The 12329-nt window shown below is 38.8% G+C and overlaps 1 protein-coding gene across 1 annotated transcript in view; it reads left to right on the forward strand.

Annotated features, from left to right (window-relative positions):
• Window positions 1–3067, forward strand: part of LOC107677749 (influenza virus NS1A-binding protein homolog B-like) — a 22710-nt gene extending 19643 nt beyond the window's left edge. Inside the window, exons 10-14 of the mRNA XM_016472766.1 lie at window positions 272–393; window positions 475–601; window positions 740–871; window positions 969–1142; window positions 2057–3067. Of these exons, the coding sequence (XP_016328252.1) occupies window positions 272–393; window positions 475–601; window positions 740–871; window positions 969–1142; window positions 2057–2346 (845 nt within the window). The 3' untranslated portion in view covers window positions 2347–3067. The remainder of the gene's footprint in view (window positions 1–271; window positions 394–474; window positions 602–739; window positions 872–968; window positions 1143–2056) is intronic.
• Window positions 3068–12329: the final 9262 nt, after the last annotated feature.

Consider the following 12329-nt stretch of genomic DNA (forward strand, 5'->3'; position numbering starts at 1 on the left):
ACATATTTAAATCTATTTTGCAGATTTTCTTTTTACCCGTTACCAGAGCAGAACATGCACACATGCCATGTGGGCCTTGTAATATCATTCATGCAAATTTTGCAAAACAAACATTAAGAGTGTTATAGTGGTGGAGCTGGAGAAAAACAAATATAAAATGAAGGCACCACATATGTATCATCACATAAGATGGGAAAGAAAATTGTCATAAATGGAAATCATAAATGGAGCTAGGTGTGCAGATCTGATGTACATATTGTTATCTGTCCAGGTGGCTATAACAGAGAAGAGTGCTTGAGGACTGTGGAGTGTTATAACCCAAAGAAGGACTGCTGGACTTTCATTGCCCCCATGCGCACTCCACGAGCTCGCTTCCAGATGGCTGTACTAATGGTAAAGACAGTGCACGGTTTCCAATCCTGAAGCAGCTGTGGTGCCTCTGCCATTAGACCTAAATTAATGTTTTTCTCTCAGGGTGAACTGTATGTGATGGGTGGCTCCAACGGTCACTCAGATGAGCTGAGCTGTGGAGAGATGTATAACCCTAAGGCTGACGAGTGGATTCAAGTTCCTGAGCTCCGTACCAACCGTTGCAATGCAGGTAGGCATCACTTCCTGCCAAGCAATTTATTGAATATTTGCGACGGTTTTGAATGAGCTTTTTCTATTCGGTCCTGAAGGCTGAAAATAAAAAAGGGCATTAAAGGGGTGAATAATCTCTCTTCCTGTTTCTTCTCAGGTGTGTGTTCTTTGCAAAACAAGCTTTTTGTGGTGGGTGGATCTGATCCTTGTGGCCAAAAGGGCTTGAAGAATTGTGACTCCTTTGACCCTGTGACAAAAATGTGGACCAGCTGCGCACCCCTCAACATCAGTATGCCTATTAAATTTTATGTTCTGAAATGACTTAGATTTTTGCAAAACCCAAAATGTGAGATTCACCATGTACATTATCTCTCTTCTGTGTTTAGGGAGGCACCAGGCAGCAGTGTGCGAGCTAAATGGATTTGTGTACGTGATAGGTGGCGCTGAGTCCTGGAACTGCTTAAACTCAGTAGAGCGCTACAACCCAGCAAACAACACATGGACCCTGGTGGCCCCCATGAACGTGGCCCGTCGTGGAGCTGGTGTGGCTGTGTATGAAGGTAAAAGGAGACTCGTGTTTAAATTAATAGATCACCCAAAAAAAAATTTGAAATGCTGAAAATATACTCAACCTCAGGCCATCCCAGATGAAGATGAGTTTGTTTCTTCATCGGAACGGATTTTGAGAACTTTAATGTTACATTACTTGCTCGCCAATGAATCCTCTGCAGTGAATGGGTACCGTCAGACTGAGAGTCCAAACTGCTGATGAAAACATCACAATAATCCACACACAGACTCCAGTCCATCAATTAACATCTTGTAAAAAGCTGTGTTTGTAAGAAACAAATGCTCCAATAAGGCATTGTAACTTTATACCATGATTTCTGGCCAAAATATGAGTCCATAATCCATAATCATGCTTCCTCCAGTGAAAAGTCCATCCGCTGTTGTTCTCTCACATTAAAATTCTCCAACATATTTGTTTAGAACGTTTTGGAGCATTTTCGCTTGTAAACAGTGTTTGATCTGTGCACATTTCTCTCCTGATTGAGGCGAGACAACTTCTTTGGAGAAAGCAAGATTATGGATAGGAGACTCATAATTTATCCAAAAATTGTTTTAGAACAGCTTTAATAATGGATTTATTACAAACACGCAGCTTTTGCTTCACTGGAGTCTTGTGGATTATTGTGATGTTTTTATCAGCTGTTAGGACACTTGTTCAGACGGCACCCATTCACTGCAGAGGATCCATTGGTGACCAAGTCATGTAATACCAAATTTTCCCAAATCTGTTCCAATGAAGAAAATAATCTACATTTTGGATGGCCTGAGGGTAAGTACATTTTCAGCTAATTTTATTCCGGCTGTTTATTCTGGCAGGGTTATAAAGTCTTACTGGTAGGAAAATGACTGAAGCTTGTCAGATTCAGGGCTTGGCTTCAATTAAGTAATTTCCAACTGCTTCCAGGGAAGCTGTTTGTGGTCGGAGGATTTGACGGCTCTCACGCTCTGCGTTGTGTGGAGGTCTATGACCCAGCCAAGAACGAGTGGAGGATGTTGGGAAGCATGACATCAGCACGGAGCAACGCAGGGCTGGCTGTGCTGAATGGTGTGCTCTGTGCAGTTGGGGGCTTTGATGGCAATGAGTTTCTCAACACCATGGAGGTGTATGACCCAGAGATCAATGAGTGGAGCCCGTTTATAGTGGCATTAACCAAGAACTGCAGGGTGTCAGGATCTCTCCTGTCCTCAAACTGACACACATTGTAATGTGACTGTGCTTTACTGATGTTCATCAGTTTAGGCGCTGAGGAGAGAGACTCTGATAGATGCTTATATGGGGTTGCCCAAAGCAACAAAGCTTTTGCATATTGCATAATTTCTATGTAAATAGATTTTTCTTTCTTTCTCCTTTTTTATCTTTTTTGTTTTGCTATCAAAGCCAGTACTTGGAGTGATATTTGAAGATGGTATGGTTAATGTCATAAGAACAGGTTTATTAGATTGTTATAATGTGAACTGTGTCGAAGGTTCATGACGCAGTGCTTAGTTCATCATGAATGATTTGACATTGATTTAATGCCTTGCTTATTGAAGATGAGATCTATATATGTATAGCTGGGAAGTCTTTGACCACAGAATACTTAAAGCTCATCTTAAATGGAGCCATAATGCTTCAGTGGGATTGTATCTTGGCTTTTTATAGCATTTTTATAAAACTTATGTAAGTGTCTAACATGTACACCTGACAAGCGTACATTCCAGTTATGAATGAATTTGTGCTGCAGGCTTGTTTTTGCAAAGATTCTTATTTTATATGCTAAAAAGGCCAATGATGATAATGCCACTTTTAACACCAATTAATGTTTCATCTCATTCATTTTTGTATTTAAAACTGTTAGACCTGATTTCTTAATGATTATTTTTGTTTTTTGGTACAAAAACGGTGCAAAAATTAATAAACCATTTCAACTTCGAATGAATTGAGTGTCAACTTTCATCCAAATATTTCACTGGCTAGATTTAGCTTTTGTTTTAATTATTCTGTAGAGTAAAACATGCCTGTTTGATATTTTGTCTTTCCATCAAGGGTCTTAATGGAGACATTTACTTTAACTTTTTAAATCCATTAATTCCAAAGATTCGTACTTGCTGTACAAATGTAAATCCACCCCAGCTAGATAGATGTTTTTTTTATATACAGTATATATAAATCCAGTAATTATGCCTGGAAAGGTCATGGAAATGTGTGGCTCAGATGTGTGGGAGCAGTGCAGTGTGGAGATCGGGTATCATGTCAAAATCATCTCCATGCAGATTACATGCTGCGTTAAGAGGATTCTGCACAGGAGTAGTGGAGAGTACTATGCCAGTGAAATTATTGTAAAACGGTTACTTGGCAGTTGGCCTACAGGTCACAATGTGCGCCATTCCATGCCCCATTCATTAAAGAGCAGAGCACTCTTAGTCCCTGATCCCTGTGGCAGGCCACTCTAGGTAAATGGGCCAGTCACTGTGAAATGATGGGACTTGAGAAGGACAAAGTTTTTTTTATTTTTTTATGTCTTTATAGTTTTTATTAGTTCTTTAAAAATGCTTTCAGTTTTAGTTATTTTAGTTCATCAAAAAAAGAAACTAAATAAGTCTAAAACACCTTCATGAATGTCCAACAGCTCCAATTCCAGTATTCCTTTTGTCCCAGTACTACGCTTGTATTATCTGACTGGATACATGGCAGCCAGCTATCTTTCACTGATGATTTAATTGGCACATATCCTCTGCAGTGAATGGGTGCCATCAGAATGAGATCAACCAGCTGATAAAATCATCATAAGCACCCATTCACTGTAGAGGATCCATTGGTGAGCAAGTGATGTAATGCTACATAACTTCTCTACATCTTGGATGGCCTGGGGTTGAGTAAACCTTTAGCATATTTTCACTTTTGGGTAAACTCTTTGTTTAAAAGAGTAAATATAAGAGGTGTATAGATGGCTGTTTAGTCCGGCAGAGTTATAAAGTCTCACTGGAATTGTCACCTCTTGGTATAAATGCTTTGGTCCTTTACAAGGACTTTTACATTTGAATAACTCAGTACAACTCTGGTTCTGTAAATATGTGTAGAGAGCCACAGGATGTAGTGATTCAGGAAACCACACAGTATTACCACAGTGCAAGAACTGCATTCTAGTCTATTCAAAGTTAAAATGCAGGGTTTTTTTCTATACTCTGAGAAATGAACTAAAATCACCAGTATTCTGAATTTTCAGTAACAGAATAAGGTTTACAGTTGCATGCAATGTAAAGCAAATATAACCGCATACTAAACCCTTTTTAACGGGATTATGTAAGAGCCAAGCCATTTTGTTTATAGTTGTGGTCTCTTACATAAGGCAGGCAGACATGAGCACAGGTTTTAAGGACTCTTATGCATAATGGCTTCAAATGCTTTTACCTTTTAAAACCTACTTGGAACATTCCTAGAATGTTGTTATTTGGTTTCCCAAAACATTTATAAAGTATATCAATATTTTAATATTAATATGGTTATGGTTAAAAAATAATTTCCCAAAATAACCAAACTGTAACCAAATACTAACGTTAGGAGAATGTTCCAATAAATTGCTTGGATTCTTATGGCTGATTTAATCAGATTCACACAGGCAGTGTGATCAATGCTTTAATTTTTGACATAGCCACTCTAAATCGAGTGTCAGTGACTCGTTTGGACAGGATACTGGCACAAAGGACAACTACGGTCAGTGCGTTTGCATCATGTGACCTTCCTTAGTTCTTGAGGCCTGACCATGCAGCACCGCCCTCAAGCAGAGCTATTTGAGGACAGACTATGTTGTTATTAATAATTACATTTGCGAGGAATAAGAGCAAACTAGACGAACTAACTGTATCACCAGCAGCCCTGATTTACAAAAGCATTACTGTACTTTTCCAGAGTTTTGCTAAAATGTGAGTGAATGATTACTTGAATAGTTCAGTAATGAATCATCCAGTATATGAGTAAGCTATTAAGAAGTTTACATGCCCGCACTGCCAGAGGTAACGGAAGCTGGGCACAGTGGTGGACAGAGGAAGAGGAGAAGCAGGCATTGTATTTTCGGAAGTAGGCAGAAAATATCCCCCAGCTAGATTACTTGTTTACATATTTGACACTGATGACCACCATGTTTTTAGGTTAAAACTTCAACTGTTTATAACTCAGGCACTATAGAACTTATTTTAGCTTGACATGGGATAGTTCACCCAAAAATGAAAATTACTCCACTAGAAAGTGGTGTTCCAGCGGATGACATAGGATGATGGCGTAGCGTAAGCTCCAGTGAGAATATGCTAGTCTCGCGAGAACCAAGTTTTGTTTACAGCAAAGGAAAACCTCTTGGCTTATATTGAAATCCTCTGACATTTTTCTTTACAAATCGTTTTGTACTTCTAATTCGTGACCAGTGTTTTGATTTGCTTTCTCTTCTGCGCTTCCGCGTTTGTCACCAGAGCTTACGCTACAGCTACGTGCTACGTCATCCACTGGAACGCCACTCTCTCATACACACATGTACGACAGTTAACAGAAGCTAGAGATTGCATCACTTTGCTTCAGAAGGCCTTTATTAACCCCCTTTTTATGATGGATTGATGCACTTTATTTTGTTTCAAAATCGACACCCATTCACTGCCAGTATAAAGCTTGGAAGAGCCAGGACATTTTTTAATATAACTCCGATTGTATTCGTATGAAAGAAGAAGGTCATATACACCTAAGATGGCTTGAGGGTGAGTAAATCATGGGGTAATTTTAATTTTTGGGTGAACTATCCCTTTAAGGTCCCTTCACACCAATGACGATATAACAATAACTGCAAAGTTTTAGTAATTGTTCTAAAAGGCTATTAACACCAAGAGCGATAACTGTAATGATAACTATAATTTTGAATAATCATTCTTATTCTGTGAGAATAGAAAAGTGGTGTGGATGCTAATATAGTTATTACAGTTATCATCATAGTTATAATTCTTGGTGTGAAAGCACCTTAAAGGGGTCCTATTATGCTCTTTTACAAAGTCTTGATTTTGTTTTGGGGGTGTATACAGGCTCTCATACTAGGTTGTTCGAAAAACACATTATTTTTCACATTTTACATTATTACAACACCTCTCTCCCCAGTCTGGCATGAACGGCTCGAATAGTTCCTGTATCAAATGAACACTCGTTGCCTTCTCTAGCGCAGCTCAACCAGATCTTTTTTATGCTCAAACAGCGACATTACAGACTAAAAGTTGAAAAAGCATAATAGCACCCCTTTAACTCTGAGAATGGCAAAGTCCATAGCACAACTAGAACGATAACAACACCGTTCAGAATGACTTTTTTTTTATCTAAAATTTTTAGATTTTTAGATCTTTTATTTACAAGTACCTGAGTTGGTTGTGTAGCATGACTCACACTCCCAGTCCCAGAAGACCACTCATTATGCAGCGAGTGGTTTCAGTTCAGATGAATCCCCTTTGCTCAGCTGCTAAGCATTTGCATCCCATGGGTGAAAAAAGTCCTTCTGGGACTCATTAGTAACTATGCAGACTGTCAAGAGAATAGAAATGAAGAACATTTGTTCTAATGGATGTCCATATCAATATTCCGACCTACAGGCAGAAGCTGAAATCAGCTAAACCTGTAATAAGGACTGTAAAAATATGGACTAATGAAGCAGAGCAGGATTTACAAACCTGCATCGACTGCATTGGAGTGTTTTTGAGGCTGCTGCCACCGATCTGGACGAGCTTGCAAAGACTGTAACATCATACATAATGTGCATCCCTACCAGGACTCATTTAACTTACAACTACAAACCATGGTTCACTGCAAAACTCAGACAGGTCCGTCAGGCCAAAGAAGATGCCTACAGGAATGGGGACAGAGTCTTGTATAAACAGGCCAAAAACACACTGATAAAGGTGATCAGAGTGGCTAAGAGGAACTACTCCGAAAAGCTGAGAAACCGGTTTTCTGCCAGTGACCCTGCATCAGTGTGGAAAGGACTGAAAGATATCACCCAACTACAAGACACCATCCCCCAGCACTGTGGAGAATCAACAACTGGCCAACGATTTGAATGAGTTTATTGAAGGTTTGAAAAACACTGTCTCACACCCCACACCCATTCTGACCTTCTCTCCATGGATCTATTACCACCAGCAGCAACCCCCCTCTCCGCCCCTCCTGCACTTCACTGCACTTTCACCTCTGTGAAAAAGATGTGTGGCAGGTCTTCCGGAAACAGAAGCGAAAGAAAGCACCAGGCCCAGACGGTGTTACACCAGCCTATCTAAAAACCTGTGCTGAGCAGCTGGCCCCCATCTTCACACAGATCTTCAACAGATCACTGTAGCAGTGCAGAGTCCCTTCCTGCTTCAAACTCTCCACCATCATCCCCATCCCAAAGAAACCCAAAATTACAGGACTAAATGATTATAGATCAGTGGCTTTAATATCTGTGGTCATGAAGTCATTTGAAAGACTGGCGCTGGCCCACCTGAAGGACATCACTGAACCCTTGCTGGACCCCTTGCGGTTTGCTTACCGAGCAAACAGGTCTGTGGATGATGCAGTCAACATGGGACTGCATTATATCCTACAACATCTGTACAGACCAGGGACTTATATAAGGATCCTGTTTGTGGACTTCAGCTCGGCCTAATCCCAAACTTCCTCCTGTCCAAATTAACTGAGCTCTCTGAACCCCCCTGCACTCTTCCCACTCACGGACAGTCATTCAAGTTCCTGGGCACCACCATCTCTCAGGAACTGAAGTGGGAGTTCCACATAGACTCCATTGTCAAGAAGTCCCAGCAGAGGCTGTACTTCCTTCACCAGCTGAGGAAGTTCAACCTGCCACATTAGCTGCTGATACAGTTCTACTCTGCAGTCATTGAATCTGTCCTCTGCACTTATATAACTGTCTGGTCCAGCTCAGCTACCAAATCAGACCTCAGAAGATTGCAGCGGACAGTCCGGACTGCTGAGCGAATCACTGGTACAACACCCCCCACTCTCCAACAACTGCACTCATCCAGAGTGAGTAAAAGAGCTGGCAAAATCATTCTGGACCCCTCACACCCAGCCCACTTCCTCTTTAAACTGTTGCCGTCTGGTTGGCACTACAGAGCACTGAGCACCAGAATGGCAAAGCATTAGAACAGTTTCTTTCCGCAGGCAATCCATCTCATGAACAGCTGACTTGACAATAAACATGTAATACACAACACTATTTATACATTTATTTATTTAACACACATACGTCAAATTTCCTTGCATTTGTACATATTACACCTGCACACACAAATACCATTTATTGTCTACTTTATATATATATATATATATATATATTTGTTTTTTTTCCATTTTTATTCTTTTTATTATCTGTGTTTTGTTTTGTCACTGTTATTCTATTTGGAAGCTTCTGTCACCAAAACAAATTCCTCATGTGTGTAAACATACCTGGCAATAAAACTCATTCTGATTCTGATATTCACAACTGACATGATTATTGCTCTAAAAGAATGCTTTCCTTCATGGACATACAATAGGCCTATATATATTAATATTCCAAATAACTTATTTTCCAGTTATATGTATGTATTAAAAAAATCATTTACTAGAATTAGGAAATATATTCTTTGTTTAATGACTGAAAACTTCCAATATATTTTAAATATGCCTTTTTAAATAGAACACACAGAGTGATAGAACTCAGTTTAACTGTTAGTCATTAACTCTTTCAGTTTTCTTTTTATGATACGTGACTCAAACAATAAATACTTTACTTTAAATGTGAAAGTAACAGGTTAAAAAAATACAAAGGTCACATTAGGACAAAATTCCTCATGCTATGCTAGAAAATATGCCATTTTTGTGTCTACGTCATAAATCACATCTACATAGACATAAAGATAAGCTCTCAGATTGCTGTAAAAGGACTTTGTATACGTGTGGTACATGATCTGCTTGAGAATTAGCTTCAGGCTGTCACGTGATCTGTAGTGAACACAGCGTTCCTCTGACTTAGGAAGTCACACAATACCTTGTAGCAACAGCACACCAACAATTGTCCCAAATGGTGGCATGGTGCCCAGGCGCTCAGATTTGGCTGAAGAGTTTCTGTCACCCCCTAAACAAAGCAAGAAAGTGTTGGAGAGCATTCACATACAGAGCACCAGTCACCACACAGCACATTTTGTACTTTTATCTCATTGGATGAGGAGGCTTAATTCAGAACAGACTGACACTTCTTTGAACAACAAGAAGGTTTTGTGGCTTAAACATGAAGAACCTGCTTGCATGTCCTTAACAACAACATTAACACATTATAAACTAAACAGTCAGTCCATGATATATTTTTTGAAGATAGATGGCAGCAGATGCATGCAGAGGATCAGATAGTTAAGAGAATTTTGTTTACAACAGAGAATAGTTCATCAGTAGTGTTGTGTAGATGGACTGTGAAGAAGCATTTCCTGAAGTTCCTTTTCTAGAAGCTAAGAGAAAAACAAGAACTTAAACTGAAATGAGATCAGCGGGATGACTTCAGAGGTCATAGATGCTATATTAGTATGTTATATGTTTTATAAATTATACTCTATCTGTGTGTATTCACACACACATACTTGTAATGTGGTTTGGGCATAATTATTTTTATACCAAGCTAATCATATTTTCTATCCCTAAACATAACCATCACAGAAAACCTCAGGCATTTTTTTAATTTCAAAACACACAGTTTAGTAAGTTTTGGAAGCCATTTGGGTTGCAAGGACACAAGAAATGTCCTCATAAACCATGTTTACATTGTAATACCCATGTCATTATACACATTTGTGTCCTCAAAAACCATGCAGGCCATATACTAAATTCTAATTTTATGAAATTGTTATTTTATGTCATCTAATATACTGACTGATATATCTTTTTATGTATGTATTTATTTATCTATTTATTTAATAATATATGCATTATTATATTTATATATAATATTTAAGATTCATAATAGTTCCCCAGAAATTCCTGGAGATCAGGTCGAGAGGGATATATAGGCTATATACAAATATAAATGTAAAGAATTATAAATATAAATAATAAATTGTATTTTATATTATATAAATAGTAAATTGTTTTAAAATATTAATATTAGATTGAGTATATAATCTATACTATTGCTATATCATGTAATGTAGCACAGCTGCAATATTGGGTAACACTTTAGAATAGGGAACACAAATTCACTATTAACTAAGAGTTTTCCCTGTACAAACTCCTAATTTGCTGCGTATTAATAGTTAGATAGTTGTAAAGTTTAGGTGTGGGGTAGGGTTAAGGCATCTAAAATATGGTCATGCAGAATAAGGCATTAATATGAACTCTTATATATGACCCTGGACCACAAAACCAGTCATAAGCGTCAATTTTTTGAAATTGAGATTTATACGTCATCTGAAAGCTAAATAAATAATCTTTCCATTGGTGTATGGTTTGTTATGATAGGACAATATTTGGCCGAGATACAACTATTTGAATATCTGGAATTTGAGGGTGTAAAAAAATCAAAATATTGAGAAAATCGCCTTTAATTTGTCCAAATGACGTCCTTAGCAATGCATATTACTATTGATGATACATTTTTTACATATTTACGGCAGGAAATTTACAAAATATCTTCATGGAACATGATCTTTACTTAATATCCTAATGGTTTTTGACATAAAAGAAAAATCGATCATTTTGACCCATTCGATGTATTTTTGGCTATTGCTACAAATAAACCCGTGCTACTTATGACTGGTTTTGTGGTCCAGGGTCACATATGTGCTTTGTAAATACTAATAAACAGCCAACATGTTAGTAATATGTATGCTAATAAGCAACCAGTTAATAGTGAGAACCGGTCCTTGAAATAACGTGTTATCCAATGTTGCATTGATTAATCATCATCCAGGACCCGAAATGATCATTCTGCACATTAGATGAGACATGGCCAAAAGTATGCGGACGCCCAAACACAATACTGGTCATTTCATAACCATGAATAGTAATCTGTCCCTTTGCTGCCGTAGCTTCTACTCTTTTACTAAAGGTTTTCCTCTGGCTGATGGAACATTACACGCAGGAGCACTGTTATGCTGGAGCGGAAAATGAAATGGCCCTCTGAAACTGTTGCTACCAAGCTGGAGCAAAACTGAAATAAAAATATGAGAAAGCAAAGAAAAAATGCACAAAACTTTTCTGACTGCAAAAGAACTGACACTCATGAGTCTGCTTTGCAGTTTGGCAGTGTATGGAGGCTTTAATCACAGAAAGTGAATGCAGGTCCTGTTCTGTCACAGTGTGTCAAAGCATGAATATCTAATTGTTCAGTGCAGTGCGTGTGGAAAGATCCCAACAATGTTCTCAACCAGCTCTACGAACGCACATTTACACAGAGAAAGCAGTTGAAATAAGGTCCGTAGTCGTTACTGCCAGGGAATATCTGCTTAAAGGTGGGGTAAGCGATTTTTCAAAAACGCTTTAGAAAACTGATTCGGGCCGAATAGCAAAACAAACTTGTAGCCAATCAGCAGTAAGGGGCGTGTCTACTCATGATGTGGAGGAGAGAGCGCTCAGTGCACAGGATGGACATTAGCGAGCCGAGCGACAAAAAGATAGAGATGGTGGATAAAAAACAAAAGAGGAAACTGTCTGCGGCACAAAAGAAGGCTTACGATAAGGCAAGAATTAGGACCCGTGTAAGTATCGGATCAGCTTTCCAGCGCTGGAGAGAACTCAAGGAGCGGAAGGCCTGCGATCGGACGCCGAGGTTGCTTTGTTTCTTCTCGATAGGTGAGTAACACCGTGTCTGCGCCACAACAGCTAGTTGTTGTCTGTCTGTCTAGTCTGTCTAGTACACTGTCTAGTCAAGGCGACCGTTGAAAATCATTTGAAATTTGTGTCAATACGTCATTTTGGTGGTTTCAAATGTCAACATTGGCTACCAGAAATTACTTACCCCACCTTTAATGATGCCATCTGCAAACCATTGAGAGACAGGAGACATCAAACTACGAGTGCTGGTGATGTAAAGACAAGTGATTATTGACCAGTTTAAAAGCTCAGAACAGTTTAAAATGAACATCAACAGCATATTAATAGATTTTCTAATCTCATGCTTGCAACTCTGAAACCTGTGAGCACCAGAAGAACT

This window comes from Sinocyclocheilus anshuiensis, unplaced genomic scaffold (genome assembly GCF_001515605.1).
Source record: "Sinocyclocheilus anshuiensis isolate Anshui unplaced genomic scaffold, SAMN03320099.WGS_v1.1 scaffold985, whole genome shotgun sequence".
NCBI classification, from domain to species: Eukaryota; Metazoa; Chordata; class Actinopteri; order Cypriniformes; family Cyprinidae; genus Sinocyclocheilus; species Sinocyclocheilus anshuiensis.